Source organism: Mus musculus, chromosome X (assembly GCF_000001635.26).
Source record: "Mus musculus strain C57BL/6J chromosome X, GRCm38.p6 C57BL/6J".
Lineage (NCBI taxonomy): Eukaryota > Metazoa > Chordata > Mammalia > Rodentia > Muridae > Mus > Mus musculus.
Window position 1 is genome coordinate 152,262,963 of NC_000086.7, and position 17,015 is coordinate 152,279,977.

At 45.4% G+C, this 17,015-nt stretch overlaps 1 protein-coding gene across 10 annotated transcripts in view; it reads left to right on the forward strand.

Annotated features, from left to right (window-relative positions):
* The window catches only part of Kdm5c (lysine (K)-specific demethylase 5C), a 45,905-nt gene extending 29,765 nt beyond the window's left edge, over positions 1-16,140 (forward strand). For 3 of the 10 annotated variants that reach the window (XM_006528770.4, XM_006528771.4, XM_030251274.1), the window contains 12 exons: positions 3,595-3,776; positions 3,855-3,979; positions 4,121-4,268; positions 4,933-5,038; positions 5,803-6,161; positions 6,753-6,891; positions 7,390-7,569; positions 7,732-7,869; positions 8,050-8,631; positions 8,898-8,976; positions 9,113-9,312; positions 9,747-11,571. In XM_006528770.4, coding sequence (XP_006528833.1) covers positions 3,595-3,776; positions 3,855-3,979; positions 4,121-4,268; positions 4,933-5,038; positions 5,803-6,161; positions 6,753-6,891; positions 7,390-7,569; positions 7,732-7,869; positions 8,050-8,631; positions 8,898-8,976; positions 9,113-9,312; positions 9,747-10,112 — 2,604 coding nt within the window. In that variant the 3' untranslated portion in view covers positions 10,113-11,571. Of the gene's footprint in view, positions 1-3,594; positions 3,777-3,854; positions 3,980-4,120; positions 4,269-4,932; positions 5,039-5,802; positions 6,162-6,752; positions 6,892-7,389; positions 7,570-7,731; positions 7,870-8,049; positions 8,632-8,897; positions 8,977-9,112; positions 9,313-9,746 lie in introns of all 10 variants that reach the window. The other 7 variants (XM_017318442.2, XM_006528772.4, XM_006528769.4 and 4 more) reach the window with 6 other exon arrangements.
* Positions 16,141-17,015: the final 875 nt, after the last annotated feature.

The window sequence follows — 17,015 nt, forward strand, 5'->3', positions numbered from 1 at the left end:
TAATGGTAGTTGTAAAGCTTGAGTGATTGGATATTTGTAAAAGAATTTATTACTACCCTTGCAGTATACTAGCTGCTGGTGTCAGTAGTATTAATGCATGAAGAAGGTGATTAAAATGTGGAATGTTTCATAGGAAATTCTATTTTATTTATTTTTTGAGACCTGGTATCTTTTGATCCTTCATCACAGTCTCCTGAGACCTGAAATTATTAGGCATGCTCCATCATACCTAGCTTTTTTTTTTTTTTTTTAATTTGTAAAAGATTTTTGGTGTTGTAATTTATGACTGAGCATAATGGTGCAGACCTTCAGTCCCAGCACTCCAAAGGCAGAGAGGCAGGTAGGTGTCTATAAATGTGAGAACAGCCTGGTCTATATAATGTGTTCCAGGCCATCCAAGGCTATATAGTAAGATCCTGTCTCAAAAGGGGTGGGGGAGGTTTTTTATTTACTTTTATGTGTATACGTATTTTTGCCTGCACATACGTACTCTGTGTGTATGCATTATGTGTTTAGGTCAAAAGACGGGTGTGAGATCCCCAGGAACTGAAGTTAATGACAGTTGTGAACTGCCATGTAGGTACCAGGTCTTCTGCAATAGCAGCAAATGCTCTTAAACTATATTTCTAGCACCCTTAGCTATTTTCTTAATTCCTAATTGTCTGTTAACTTGGATAAAATAATGCTATCAAGTAGAAAGTGACCCTACTCCAATAGATTTTTCCATATGTGTGGATCAGTTGTGTGTGGCCCAGTGGCTATTACTGTTCTACCTAACTGCTGTAATGAGGATCCTCCATGAGATGGTGTTAGAAATTTAGTATTAGAGCTCAATGGCAGAGTACCACCTAGCATGTGGAAGATACTGGGTTTAATTGGAAAAGAGAAAAAATTACAAAGAATGCTGGTCCTAAGGGATCCTGAGTGGCCTGTTTTCAGAGTAATGCATTTTTAGTTTAAAGTTCATGTACAGGCTGGTTATGGTGGTGCTTGCCTATAATCTCAGCATTTAGCAAGCATATAAAGGCAAGCATATAAAGGAGGATTACCCTAAGTTTCAGGCCAGCCCAGGCTACATAGCAAAGCTTGTCTTAAAGCATACACACATAAGACACATTCACAACTTTGCTGAGTGTTAGAACTAGGCCAAGTTTCAGCTATAGTAATGTTGGAAGTGTGTGGCTTCTCATTTGTTGTTTGGTTTGGTTTGGTTTGGTTTGGTTTGGTTTGGTTTTTCTAGACAGGGTTTCTTTGTATAGCCTTGGCTGTCCTTGAACTCACTTTGTAGACCAGGCTGGCCCTGAAACTCAGAAATCTGCCTGCCTCTGCCTCCCAAGTGCTGAGATTAAAGGCGTGCACCACCACCGCCCGGCTCATTTTTGTATTAGTTGGTAAATTTCTTGGCTTTTCCAATGTGTCATATCCTCTACATTATTAAATGATAGCCCCATGCTATGTCACAGTATGAAAAGGAACAAAATCAAGTTTGTAAGAATAGAGACCTACCTTCCTATTTGGACAGAATTGTGTACATTTGACACTTAACTCAAAGATGAGTTCTGGACACGATAATCATGAGATCTTTAAGAGATGATGTGTGTTTTTGAGGTGTTTTTTTTGTTTATTTGTTTGGTTGGTTGGTTTTTGGTTTTTCGAGACAGGGTTTCTCTGTGTAGCCCTGGCTGTCCTGGAACTCACTCTGTAGACCAGGCTGGCCTCAAACTCAGAAATCCGCCTGCCTCTGCCTCCCGAGTGCTGGGATTAAAGGCGTGCCCGGCGTTTTTGAGTATTTTTATGAAGATGACTCAATATGTACCCATGTGTGTGATCTAAAGAACTCTAGGGGCTTTATCTTTCTAGCATTCTCTAACTTTGGATTCAAAATTGTAGTCAGACCCTTACTTATTGCAGGTTTTCTTCTGTTATCCTTTAGTAGAATGAGTTATGCTTATGAGATGCATATTCTTACCTAAAAACTAGAATAATATTTGTTGAGTACTTCATATTCCATAGTGTTAATATACTAAATTCTTTTTTTGTTGTTGGGTTTTTTTGTTGTTGTTGTTGTTGTTTTGGGTTTTCGAGACAGGGTTTCTCTGTATAGCTCTGGCTGTCATGGAACTCACTCTGTAGACCAGGCTGGCCTTGGACTCAGAAATCTGCCTGCCTCTGCCTCCCAAGTGCTGAGATTAAAGGCGTGCGCCACCACTGCCCGGCAATATACTAAATTCTTAATTGAAATACTTAAAACAATCTAATAAGGATGATAGTTACTGCTGATAAGAGCATAAACAAATCTAGAAAGATTTAAGTAATTTTCACATGATGAATGGGTGGCGACCCATTAGTGGAGCAAGATCTGTAATTTTTGTTGACCTCATGCCTTACATAGAAGTTTCAAGAAATTTTACTAATTAAAAAAATAGAAGCCGGGCGTGGTGGTGCATGCCTGTAATCCCAGCACTCGGGAGGCAGAGGCAGGCGGATTTCTGAGTTTAAGGCCAGCCTGGTCTACAAAGTAAGTTCCAGGACAGCCAGGGCTATACAGAGGAAAAAAAAAAAGAAAGATATGGTAGCATAATTCAATAAGTTATGCTTCCTGAGCACAGGTAAGTCCTGAGGCTTAAAGTTGATGTGTAAGACAAAGCTATTGGAGCCAACATTTCTTCTTAAAATTCCTGAAGTTGCTCGTAATTGTTGTCTTCAGTGATGCCAACATATTTGCATATTTGGCTTTTCATTTTTAGGCATGGATTGCTTTTTTAATCAAAAAAAAAAAAAAAAAAAAGCACACAAAAAACCCCTGAAACCCAGAAGTTGTTCTTCTGTAAGCCCTATTGGTGCCCAGTGTTTCCATTTGCTAAGCATGAGTAGTGTCTGAAACATGTGACTATCGAGGAACTGAAGCCAGCATCGTTTCCTAGGACAGACCTTACATTTCGACCTCTCTACTGCCTAGGTGTACAGTCTTCATCTCTCTCACTAAAAGACCATTTGTTCTCATTTTAATCTCTTTTTGATTATTTTTGTCTTAAACATTTTAATTTTTTTTTCATTATTGGGTGTGTGGTGCATGTACAATAGTGAGCCTATGGAGGTACGAAGACAACTTTGGGGAGTCCGTCTTTTTCCTTCTTCCTTAACATGGCTTCTGGGAATTGAACTCAAGCTGCCAGGCTTATGCAACAAGAGCCTTTATCTGCTGACTCATCTCACTTGTCCTTGGTTTTACTCTTGTGAAATATTTAGCTATATTGCCCTGGCTGGCATTGAGTTCACAATAACCCTGCCTCATCCTTCTGAATGCTGGAATTATAAGTACTTGCTACAATGCCCAGCTCCTAATCTGAATCTTACCCAACTTTTTCTATCTTCTTCTCTTTTTTTTGTCCTGAAGTCCATACTGATCTTGTCAATTATGATCCATCAGAACCCCTGCTTTGAGATTGTAGAGTTGACAGAAGGCAGATGTGATGTGAAGCTTGGCTTTCCAGTCTTCACAACCATCATGAAAGGTTTGAGTTACTCTGATAGTGAGATGGGATTTCTGCCACCCTGACTGGTTCTGAACAATGTGTGGGTTGTATGCCCCAGGGTATCACCGAGGCTGAGCGAGAGGCTTTTGAGCTGCTTCCAGATGATGAACGTCAGTGCATAAAGTGCAAGACCACATGTTTCCTATCTGCCCTGGCTTGCTATGACTGCCCAGATGGCCTTGTCTGCCTTTCTCACATCAATGACCTCTGCAAGTGCTCCAGTAGCCGCCAGTACCTTCGGTAAGTCTAGGGCCTATATGAAGGAAGGAGGAGAGTGCCAAGTTGGGCTAAAGTGTACTCTGCGCTGTGCTTTTCCAGGTATCGGTACACCTTGGATGAGCTCCCTGCCATGCTGCATAAACTGAAAGTTAGAGCTGAGTCCTTTGACACCTGGGCTAACAAAGTACGAGTGGCCCTGGAGGTGGAAGATGGGCGGAAGCGCAGTGAGTGACTGGGGCTGGGGGTTGGGATGGGGAGGTTAGAGGGACTCTTCAGACAAGTTCTATTCTTGTTTCTTCTGTATCTCTGGCCCTTCTCCTCTGCCTTGAATTAATATTGCCTAATCCTTCCTGCTCTTTCTCCAGGCCTGGAAGAACTGAGAGCACTAGAATCTGAGGCTCGTGAGCGAAGGTTTCCTAACAGTGAGCTTCTACAGCGACTGAAAAACTGCCTGAGTGAAGCAGAGGCTTGTGTGTCCCGGGCTCTGGGATTGGTCAGTGGCCAGGAAGCTGGGTATGTTGATGTGAGGTGAAAAGTGTGTTACAAGGGGTGGATTCTGAATACAGTGGGGTCCTTGGAACATTAGCAGGAAGTTGCCAAGTATGAGGTGATAGCCTGGGAAGTACTGCAGAGTGCAAGGATAGGCAACTTTTCATGGAGAATGAGAGCCTTGACAATAAGAAAAATTAGAAGTGTTTATAATCAACATCTGTAGAAGATTTGAGAGGTAGGTTGAGGGAGTTTGTGAGCAGGGAGGAGTGTGGGAGGTTTAAGGGCTAGAATAGGACACAAACAAGAAAAGCAGCATAGTTGCAGTAGACAGTGGATTGTAAAGTCTAGGGGCTTGCAGTGTACCTTCCTGTTTTTCTAGTATATGAGGCTTGGGGTTCTCTCTCCAACTCCATGCCGGTTAGTGGAGATGTAAGAATAAAGTGTGGCTTCTGTTAGCATCACTAGCTTATAAGCTCCTTCACCCTCCAACTGTTTGCCTCTCTGCTCCTATCCCTTCACCCTATGAATAGGCTTAGATTTAAAACCCCTCCCTGTAGCCTAGGCAATTGTGGGAACATTGAGACACAAGATTGAAGTTGAACAGATACGGTGAGGAGTGGTTTTGGCACACATGAAAGGAGGGACCTGGGTTTGCATCTGAAATCTCATACATGAAACTCCATAGCCCTGACAGGGTGGCTGGCCTACAGATGACCCTGGCTGAGCTACGGGATTTTCTGGGCCAGATGAACAACCTGCCCTGTGCCATGCACCAGATTGGGGATGTCAAGGTGAGGAGAGGTGGGTTTAGGTAAGACAGGGTGCATGTGTGAGAAAATAGTGCAAAGTATGAGCAAGGTTTTAGGTTTGGGATTTGGGACAAGGAACAGAGATATGAGTACAAGCTGTTGAGACAATGGAAGGTTTACCTGAGAAAGTAAAAGGTAACAAAGGTGCTTATTGAGCCTGAAACAATAAATAAAGTTTATAAAAATAGAAGTAGGGGGCTGGAGAGATGGCTCAGCGGGTAAGAGCACTGACTGCTCTTCCAAAGGTCCTGAGTTCAAATCCCAGCAACCACATGGTGGCTCACAACCACCTGTAATGAGATCTCACGCCCTCTTCTGGTGCGTCTGAAGATAGCTACAGTGACATATATAATAATAAATAAATCTTAAAAAAAAAATAGAAGTAGGATGGAGAAGGCAGGGGACCCCAGAGTGAGCATGAGGGTTTTACATAGCATAATATTTCTTAGGGTGCTTTGAGAACAGAGTCCCATGTAGAGAGAAGTAGTAAAGTACAAATTTATGATCAATCATGAATAAAGCTGCCTAGGAATATACATTTTAATGCATTCCGTAGGATATCGTAATGAGCAGTCAAATGTTACAGGAACTACTGTTTTAGAGTTCAGACAGTGACAGTTGAGTCCATGGCAGATTTCCATTTCTCAAAAGGTTGTGTTGGGAGGTGCTGGAACAGGATGTGTTGTGGGTCCTCTTAAGTGGCCTCATCTGAAGGGTTTGTTCTTTATTCATCCTGTATCTGGTAGGGTATTCTGGAACAGGTGGAAGCCTACCAGACTGAGGCCCGTGAGGCCCTGGTCTCACAGCCTTCCAGTCCAGGGCTGCTGCAGTCCTTGTTGGAGAGAGGACAACAGCTGGGTGTGGAGGTACCTGAAGCCCAGCAGCTCCAAAGGCAGGTGGAACAGGCGCGGTGGCTGGATGAGGTAAAACGCACGCTGGCTCCCTCTGCCCGAAGGGGTACCCTGGCCATCATGCGGGGACTGTTGGTTGCGGGCGCCAGTGTAGCCCCTAGCCCTGCTGTGGATAAGGCCCAGGCAGAGCTTCAGGAGCTGCTGACCATCGCTGAACGCTGGGAAGAGAAAGCCCACCTCTGCTTAGAGGCCAGGTAAGTCCAACCCTTCCCCTCCCTGCCATTCTTTACTTTCAAATTTTAGTGGAGAATCTGAAGAAAATGGCTGTGGGTGGCCTTGGGCATTACTCCCCAGTGTAGGTATATTGAGTTTCTCTGCTCTTTTGTTTCTGGTCTTGGTTTTTAGTTTTGTTTGTTTGTTTGTTTGTTTTTTCTTTGTTTCTTTTTCATTTTAAGTCTGGATACATAGAGGCAGAGGTAGGCTGGGGTGTGTGTGTGTAGCCCAGTACCAATAGACCAGCATGTAAACATGTTCAGAAGCACAGGAAACAAGCAGATGAGTGGATATTTGTAAAAAGATGCCACAGGATACACAAGTGATCAGAGTGTAAACTTGTAGCAGGCTGACAGAGTGGCAAACATAGGTGCAAGAGCTATGGTGGAGGCTATGTGGGTGCATGCAATCTGAAGCAAGCAGAACCTGGCAACCATCTTTACCAACATAAAAGCACAGAAGTGGCAGAAAGAATAACAAGAGCACAGCTGTGTACAAGTACTGATCAGGCTGTGCTCTGATCCATAGAGCAAACCGGCCTGTTTCCCCGCCCCTTCTTTTGTTGTTTTTAGGCAGAAGCATCCACCAGCCACACTTGAGGCCATAATCCATGAAGCAGAAAACATCCCTGTTCACTTGCCCAATATCCAGTCTCTCAAGGAGGCTCTTGCTAAGGCCCGGGCATGGATTGCTGATGTGGATGAGATCCAAGTAAGGACCACCCCCATCCACACCTAGATTTTCCATGTTGCTAGAAGAGATGATATATAGGCTTGTGCTGTGTTGCATGGCTAGAGAGAGTGATGAGGTACCACATATTGTGAGGAGGCAAAGTGTTTGCAGAACAATATTAAGAGAGGGTCTTCTGAGGCTGGCCTGAAGGATGTGGGGGGCTGGCCGGGATGTGGATGGTAGAGCAAGGAGACAAGTGTTATGAGAGTAGAAAGGGACAGGTACCTGGCAGTAGGTAGAAAAGGAAGACCACAAAAGCATAGTCCAGTCAGTATCCCTGAAGGCTGACTGGCTACCTGGACTGAGCCAGTTAGTAGATGTAGGGGTCATGCATGGTAGAGGGTACTCCTGAGGACAATGTTATTTGTTTCTGCTTTGAGATTATAAGGGCAGACCATCTTCCCAGCTCAGACCAGACATAGAGAATTAGGAGATATTTGCAAGTTCAACTTGCCCTTTTCTCTCACCTGTGCTCAGAATGGTGACCACTACCCTTGCTTGGATGACTTGGAGGGCCTCGTAGCTGTGGGTCGGGACCTCCCTGTGGGGCTGGAGGAACTGAGACAGCTAGAGCTACAGGTATTGACAGCACACTCCTGGAGAGAAAAGGCCTCCAAGACCTTCCTCAAGAAGAACTCCTGCTATACATTATTGGAGGTGAGACCGAGCACTTTTACCTATAGCCTCTTTTTATAAGACTGACTTGTTTTGAGGTAGTTTATATGAGAATATGAGTTTTTGAGGGGGCATGGGTGAGGGGAGGAAAGAATCCGGGGAGGTAGGGAAGCCTGGTCATTTGCCTCTGTCTGCCTGCCTCAGGTGCTCTGCCCGTGTGCAGACGCCGGCTCAGACAGCACCAAACGCAGCCGGTGGATGGAGAAGGAGCTGGGGTTGTACAAATCTGACACAGAGCTGTTGGGGCTGTCTGCGCAGGACCTCAGGGACCCAGGCTCTGTGGTAAGAAGCTTAGCTCCAGATGGGTAAAGAGCCTGGTGATGATTGTCTGAGCCCTGTGACCATGGGCAGACCACTTGCTTCCTGAGCTCAGTTTTCCTGGTTTGGGAGTGGGGTATTGCGTTCAGAGAACGAAAGAATCAGCTTGTTTACCTATTCTTCCCCCTTTCCTGGGCACGGCAGATCGTGGCCTTCAAAGAGGGGGAGCAGAAGGAGAAGGAAGGGATACTGCAGCTTCGTCGTACCAACTCAGCCAAGCCAAGTCCACTGGCACTGTTGACAACAGCCTCCTCTACAGCTTCTATCTGCGTGTGTGGGCAAGTGCCAGCTGGGGTGGGAGCTCTGCAGTGTGACCTGTGTCAGGACTGGTTCCATGGGCGCTGTGTGACAGTACCCCGCCTCCTCAGCTCCCAGAGGTCCAGTCTTCCCTCATCCCCACTGCTGGCCTGGTGGGAATGGGACACCAAATTCTTGTGCCCTCTGTGTATGCGCTCACGGCGCCCACGCTTGGAAACCATCCTGGCACTGCTGGTAGCCCTACAGAGACTGCCTGTGCGGCTGCCTGAGGGTGAGGCTCTACAGTGCCTCACAGAGAGAGCCATCAGCTGGCAAGGCCGTGCCAGACAGGTTTTGGCCTCTGAGGAAGTGACTGCTCTGTTGGGACGGCTGGCTGAACTGCGCCAACGGCTACAGGCTGAATCCAAGCCTGAGGAGTCCCTGGCTTACCCTTCAGATGGTGGAGAGGGCACTGGCAATATGCCGAAGGTGAGCTGCTTAGCCTAGCTCTTAACTTCAAATTCCTGTCCCCCTAGCTCTGCCCCTGTTTCTCCTGTTTTAAATCTCCTTTGGCCCAGCCTTTTTGTTCCATCCTATTATCTGTCCAAATTCCTAAACCCTGCTCTCAGCTGACACCCCATGTTTGCCTTCCTCCAAGAGATAGTCTTCCAGGTTTGGCATGGGTGAAGGAAGAGTAGGGCCTGGCTCTTCAGTTCAGTTACCCCTTGCCTTTTCCTGATCTTGATATTTGATAGGTCCAGGGGCTGTTGGAGAATGGGGACAGTGTGACCAGTCCTGAAAAGGTAGCCACAGAGGAGGGCTCAGGTAAGAGAGGTAGGTCTAGCTGTAGTGTGAGTGGGATGTTGAATGGATATTATCAGTGTGGCCCCTGATGTCCTCAGCTTTGTTATAGCGGTGTAGGATAAGACCAAGGGAAGCCTCTAATCCATCCTGTCCCTGCATCTTCCAGATCTGGAGCTGCTATCCTCAATATTACCACAGTTGTCTGGCCCTGTGTTGGAACTGCCTGAGGCAACCCGAGCCCCACTGGAGGAACTTATGATGGAAGGGGATCTGCTTGAGGTGACCCTAGATGAGAATCATAGCATCTGGCAGCTGCTGCAGGCTGGGCAGCCTCCAGACTTGAAGAGGGTCCAGACACTTCTGGAGGTAAGGAGAGGAGGAGCCATTATTGACATGGCCTGGTCAGGCCAAGTAGGCAGAGAGCCCTGACTACTTGCATGTACGCAAGGAGAGGGAGAGTGGGATAGGATTTTGCTATATAGAGAGTCCAGGCTAGCCTTAGAATTCATGGCTTTGTTTGTTTGTTTGTTTGTTTGTTTGTTTTGTTTGTTTTGTTTTTTTCCGAGACAGGGTTTCTCTGTGTATCCCTGGCTGTTCTGGAACTCACTCTGTAGACCAGGCTGGCCTTGAGCTCAGAAATCCGCCTGCCTCTGCCTCTCAAGTGCTGGGATTAAAGGCATGCGCCACCACTGCCTGGCTCGTGGCAATCTTCCTGCTTTAGCCTTGCAAGTGCTGGGATTACAGTCATGCACCACCAGACCCCACTTACAATTTAGTCTTTTTGCCTTCTGTGTTCACAGCTGGAGAAGGCAGAGCGCCATGGGAGTCGGACACGAGGCCGAGCCCTAGAGAGGAGACGACGGAGGAAGGTGGATCGGGGTGGGGAGCCGGATGACCCGGCACGAGAGGAGCTAGAGCCAAAGAGGGTACGAAGCTCAGGACCAGAAGCCGAGGAAGTCCAGGAGGAAGAGGAGCTGGAGGAGGAGACTGGGGGTGAGGTCCCTCCTGTACCCTTCCCCAACAGTGGCAGCCCCAGCATCCAGGAGGACCAGGATGGCTTAGAACCAGTGTTAGAGGCTGGTTCTGACACCTCAGCCCCTTTCTCTACTCTGACTTCCCGGCTGTTGATGTCCTGCCCACAGCAGCCATCTCTGCAACAATTGTGACAGTGGCTGAGCCTAGCACAGACCCCAACAAAGATCCTTCCTTGGCCTCAAGGATCCTTTCTGACCATCAAGCCTGCTTCTTGGAGGTGGGCGGGTAGGTGGAGAGACTTCCCCCTCACCACCATCCCCAAGATCGTGACTTTTATATTCTGACTCCAAGGTATTGTTCAGACCTCAGCTCCTGGGGGCCGGCCCCTGGAGTCCTGCGTCCCTGGTAACCTCTAACCAGCATTCCCAGACACCAGAGGCAGATAGACAGGTGGGCAGGGGATCTACTGGGGCTGGGCCAGCACCATTCCAGAGACAAATCCAGGGCACATGCAAACTGGGGGACCTCTCCCTTATCCCCAGTTCTGACCCTGGGTCAGGCCATGCTACACTAACCTTCCCTCCCCACTTCACACTTTTGCTCCCCCCCCCCTCCCAGTCCATTTTACTTCTTTCCTCTCCCCTTCATCTTTTCCCTTCCCCTTACTGTTCCACCCAGGAGGAGGAAACTTCACATAGCTGTCCTCACCCTTTTATTTTAAATGAATTTTGTTGGGGTTGAGCAGGGCTGCCTATGGTCTGAAGGCTTTTGGTGCTTGTCCACACACCCACCTCAACCCTTCCTGCCCATCCTCCCCTATCTCCTTTCCTCCTCCTGGGTTCATGCTGTAATAAAGAAGATTGTTGGTGTGTAATTAATTTGTTCAAAAGGAGAAAAAAAAAAGCAAAACAAACTTTGTTTCAACTAAAGCCTATTTTAATTTTATTTTATTATTTTCCTCATTAGAAATAAAACCCTTAGGAATGTTTTTTTTTTTTTTTTTTTTGGAAACATGTTTCTGAAGTGCATTTCTCTTCAAAAAGAGAGCAGAACCTTCCTCGCCTGTTAGTGGAGCAGCTGCAGTGCCAGTTAGTAGTAGTGCCAGGGCCAGGGAAGCAGGGCTCTGAATTCAAATCTCACCAACTTCTCTCTAACCTTGGAAAAGATATCCTTCCTGGTCTTCCCCCAAGCCATTGCAGACTGGTGGGCACTGGCCCCCTTTGATAATTTGCACGACAGCTTCCCCTAGCTTTGTGCTCTTGATTTTCTATTCTCTGGGGGACTTTTTCTTCATGGCTTTATTGAGGTAGAGTTTCCATGCTATAAAGTTGAGCTGTTTTAAATATGTAATTTGGTGAGTCAGACCATCCTTGGTGTTTCTCCATTAGTTCTTCCTGCCCCTAATGAATGTGTGGTTAATTTGTAACGTCTGTGTCACTGTTAAACTGCTCTGTTGAGATGAAATGTGCATAGATACAGTTCATCCACTTCAAGTATACAATTCAGTGACTTTTAGTATATTTCAGTCATTGAATCACTGCAAAAAGTTTAGACTGTTTTTACAACCCCAGAAGACATTGCCTAGGTAGTCCCTCCTTCCTCCCATTTGTCTCTTCTGGACATTTTATATAAATGAAATGATACAATATGCGCTCCTTTTGTGTCTGCCTTCTTTGACTTAGCCTATTAACAGTCCTACAGTAGTTGTATTTTCGCCCTTCTGAGCCTGAAAGAAGGGACTACGCTTGATCAGGGACTGACCTCTGAAATACATTTATACATGTTTTTGTGGGTATCTATATGCATTTTTCTCAGATTAAGACCCACCAGATTGCATCATATTCATGAAGGAACCATAACCCTCTAAAGACTAAGAACATTCTTATGGTTCTGAGAGTTCTCTGTCCAGAGTTTACCTAGGAGATATAGGAGGAAGCAAAAGCTTGGAGGCCCTGTTTTCACTAGCTAACTTCCAGGCATCCCTGGCTTCTCCAAGGTTTTTCCTCTTCTCAAGGTTGTATGAGGTGTTACAGGCTAAAGTCAAGTCTTGATCCCTAGCTCAGGAACTCAGCACACCAGCACTCTTACTTTGCCCTTCCTCATTTATATGTTCAGAAGGATTATTTTGCTCCATTTCTCCCCTTTCCCAGGATTTCCAGTTGCTAGAAATGTAGTGATATATCTCACTCACCCTCTTTGGGTGGCTTTCAGGGGTGGGAGCATGGCTTAGACCTCCCTGCCTTATGAGTCTTTTAGTCTATGCTGAAAGGTAAACACCAGGAAACAGGGAGTACCCCTGCCCCAGGTCCACTTTGATACTAAGTTTCAATCAAGGGTCTTGCCTTTGCCCAGCCATTGGTTTCCAGTGAGAGTTGGAGGTAGCAGAAGAGACACCCAAAGGAGCTTGATCTTGATACTTTACTACCACTCTAGTCCAGGAAGCTAGGCACAGGAAGAAGCGGCCAAAGGAAAGGTAAAGATGGTGCCTACAACATCTCCTAGGCTAGTGAACTTCTCAGGCCAAGTAGGGGTCCTTTGTGGTATGGGCCTGTCCCTTACCAATTTTCAGGCAGCCGTTCGCAGCATTTCCCTGACATATCCCTTATACACTTTCTGCTCCTTTCACAGTGTCCATGTAGCCATTTTTGATTCAAAACTGTCTTAATTAGGTTTCTGTTGCTGTGATAAAACACCACGGCCAAAAACAACTTGGGGAAGAAAGGGTTTATTTCATCTTATAGCTTGTAGTCCATCCAGGGAAGGAGGCAGGAGCCTAGAGGCAGGAGTTGATGCAGAGGCCATGGAGGAGTGCTGCTTACTGGCTTGCTCATCATGACTTGCTCAGCCTACATACTGCACCCAGGACCACCAGCCCAGGGATGGCACAGCCCTGTGAGCTAGGTCCTGCAATATCAGACGTCAATAAAGAAAATGCACCCTGGGCTTGCCCAAAGGCCAATCTGAAGGGGGCCATTTTTCAATTGGGCTTTCCCTCCTCCTCTGGGAGAGCACCGAGTGGGCAAGTTTTACCTCAGAGTCATTTAGTTTACAGACACCATCTTGCTGCTACATCCTACCAGACAGTTCACTCCTGCCAGGGTAGCACCTGAGGATGCAGGGGTGGAAAGAGATACTGCTTCTATTAAGGACAAATCTCTCTCCCTCCTCCCCTGTTCCCCATTCTCCTCTCTTACTGAGACAGAGTCAGTATCCCTGGCTGTCCTGGAACTCACTATGTAGGCCAGGCTGGCCTCAAACTCACAGGAGGCCTGCCTCTGCCTCCTGAGTGCTTGGATTAAAGATGTGCCACCACATCCAGCATCTAAATTCCTCTCTTGGCCCAACTCTGCATTTCTTCCTGTGTAGCTTTTCAGTGTCTCCACTGTGCCTTAAATCATGTCCAAACACTAGGTTTAGTGAGTTTTTTTCCCCAATCTACCTGAAAGTACCTATTCTGAGAGTTCCTGGAGGAGAAAAACAAGAACCAGGTCTGAGTCCTCTGCTACTTCAAGGCTGGGGGTTGGGAGGGTGGGAATCTTGTATGGTCAGTTCAGAAAGAGGCAGATCAAGCAGCATTTCCAGCCCTACACTGCTTGTGAATTCTGTTCCTTATGCACTGTATGAAGTCTGCTGATCCAGGATGACACTCTGGAAGTCATTTGGGTCTGGACCAAGACCACCAGAGCCCTGAAAGAGAAACATTAACCATGTGTCCTAGACCTGAAATTAGGGGGTGCTTAAATCCTGGGTGCCACACTCAAGTATGTAAGATACTTGGCAAGTTCTGAGTAAGCATATAAGGAATAGACCCCTAGGATAATACGCTGGGCCCAGCCAAAACATGACAGGGTTGTAATAACCATTTTCGATGCAAAATAAAGCCCTATTTATTTCAGAGGGGGGTCTAAGTATGGTGTGCCACCAGGCTATTGTTCATAATGGAACTGTTAGTCAACTGGGACATCAGCAATGCCAGCTAGGTAGAAGCTTGTATTGCTATTGTTCTGTGGCATCATTGCCATGCCTGTCTGTGTTCAGTGTGTATTACTGTAAAGCAGTAACATGGTTGGCACATACCTTTAAAACCAAACCTATGGAAGTAAGAGCAGGTAAGATTGCAAATTTGAAACTAGCCTGAGTTGTAGAATGGGACCCTGTCTCAAACAAAAGTCAAAACTGCCATTTAGCTGACTTCAAGGTCATTCACAGGCATCCATCAAGATGTCAGCCAGTGCAGCTGTCATCTTCTGGCATATTGGGTTAGGATGTACTTAGAAGTTCTGTAGTTGGCAGGACTCAGTTTCTTACAAGTTCAGTTTCTTGAATGTGGGTGGATTTTTCACAGGGCAGCTCACAATATGGCTGATTGCTTCATGAGATCAAGATGGGCAAGAAACAGAAATGACTATCTCAGAAATAACATTCCATTGTTTTTGCAATTGACAATATTAATTAGAAGCCATTAGGAGGGGAAAGGGGGGAAGGTCTAGACCATATTCAGAAGGAAGGAATTAAGAGGATGGGGTTCATTGGGGGGGTCATCTTGGAAATGAACTATTATGGTTTGCTCTCTGATACTTAATTTCATTAATGTTCCATCCATGTACAAAATATATCTACTCCTTAAGTTTTCTTAAGTCCCATCCCATTACTGCATAACCTCAAAGGTGCTAAATATGAATGAATTGCCTTGGGCACAATCCCTACATATGGCTCAAGTACTGTTTTTCTCTATGGATGGAACTGTGAAATGTAAAAATACGCATTATCCGTCCCTACCACTTCCTAATATACAATGGTGGGAAGGCATATACAGACATTCCAGTTCAAAAAGGGCAAAGGATATGTGTGTGCCTGTAGCAGTTGGAAACAGGAGCTGTTTCCAAACTGGTCCGTTACAAGTTAAATCCATCTGGGCATATGAAGTTCCTTGAATTGATTCCAAAACTGAGGATGGTTTTTCATACCCCTGTCTCTGCTTTCTGGGCTCTTGCTGTCACCTGTGATTTTTTTCATGAGAGGTAGCACATGCTTGCAACCAAGATTTTTTTTTCTGTTTCCTGCCAGAATTTTGGAGGGCCAGGACTGACTTCTTGCAGTGCATGTGTAATCAATTATCATCAAGGCAAAGGACTTCTTTTTGGCATGTTGAGCATTCAACAGTAAACTACAATGAGATTGGCCTTCAGGGCAACCCTGACTTAGAGCCCATGCCTGCTATCATGGCCACTTTGTTCAGAAGCCTATTGGCAAAGATAACGGTGACAGGATAGAGATTGGCCACACCCATAGAATGGAATATCTCTTTTGAGATTTTCTATACTGGTGCTTGTTTACGTGGGTCATGAAAATTCTCACTGTGCTCATTCCAAAATGGACAGCTATTTGCATAGGCCTTTTTCCTCAGATGTCTCTTCAACATTTCAGTCTTGTTATTTCCAAATCCTTGACTGTATGCAGACATGAACCAGCAAGCTGTCTATGCTTTTGACTGTTTCTGTAATAGTAACCCAAAGTGGAGCTGTAACTCTGAAACTAGCCACTTGTAGCAGAGGCTAGCATGTCCTGCAGAACATCTGTAAGCCAAGCGTGAATATTGTATCCCTCAGTTGTCTGGTCTCAAGGAAACTCCCCATGGGGTCTCAAAGGAGGAAAAAAGGATGACAATGTAGCAAGTGTGAGTTTCCAGACCTGCACATAATTTTAGCGGACATGATGGAACAGTTGCAAATTATTGTTTGATGTCATGGACTCAGATGTTCATTTGAGAAAATGAAAAAGTCCACTTTTCTATTTTTATTTTTCTTTGCTTCTGAGATCTTGCTACTTGCAGTTTTGCCCTCCATTTTTGTTTGTTTTGTCTTATAAATATGTTGTATCTTGGGCCAGTGAGATGGCCCAGTGGGTAAAAGTACTTGCTACACGAGCCTGGTGGCCTGAATTCAATCCCAGGGATCCACGCGGTAAGAGAGAATCAACTCATGCAAGTTGTCCTGGTCACCATTTGTGTGCGTGCACACATAAAATAGATGTAATAAAAATAATTTTTAAAATGTTGTATCTCTTTATTATTTCCTGTTGAATCCCAGAGGAGAAATGAGTCTTCCTCCCCTACCAGGGCCCTTCTCTTCTTTATGTCATGTATATTGTGTATATTTACATGATGTATCCAGAAACTGGAAAAATCTCCTGGACCAATAAAATGACTCAGGACAAAAACTTCATGTATACTCTAATTCCACTCTAACTGGTGGACCGTAAAGATAGTCTGGGTCAGCAGAGATTAACAGTTAATCAAAATCAATACTTGTGTATTTCAAGAGATGTGGGTATTTTTTTTTTTTTTATGTCACCAAAACAGAGGCAAAGGAAGGGAAGGAAATTTTGACTACACTTTTTTTTTTTTTATTTTGGTTTTTCGAGACAGGGTTTCTCTGTATAGCCCTGGCTGTCCTGGAGCTCACTCTGTAGACCAGGCTGGCCTCGAACTCAGAAATCCGCCTGCCTCTGCCTCCCGAGTGCTGGGATTAAAGGCGTGCGCCACCACCGCCCGGCTTTGACTACACTTTTTAAAATAAGTGTGAAGGTTTACTTTAAAGGGGCCCTTTTCCTTTAAAGGATTTCTGCAAACTAAAAGAAATGCTAGGACTCTGCATTTTGGTACCTAGACAAGCCTTCCTTAGCAGTGCTAGACTTTGTTATCTAACCAGTAGGGCGTTTTGTTTGTTTTGAGACAGGGTTTCTCTGTGTAGCCCTAGTTGTCTGATAACCACTCTATAGACCTCTAACTCAGAGATCTAGCTGCCATCAGTTTTGGTACTAGGAAAACTATACTAAAATAATCATTACAGATTTACATAGGTTAATAAAAAAATTTCTGGTTACTGCCATGATTCTGTTATCCATTATTATAGGAATCAAACTCAATCTATTTTCTCCACTGAAATCTTCAAAGCATGGATTCACTGTAGTCTTTGTCATCTACACTCTAGTCAATTAATGGTGGAAATGACCAAGTAAGAGGTTCTTGGGATACTGAAAAGAGGGGAGTTGGACACCAGGCATACTCAATTGCAAGGAACACTGTAAAATGC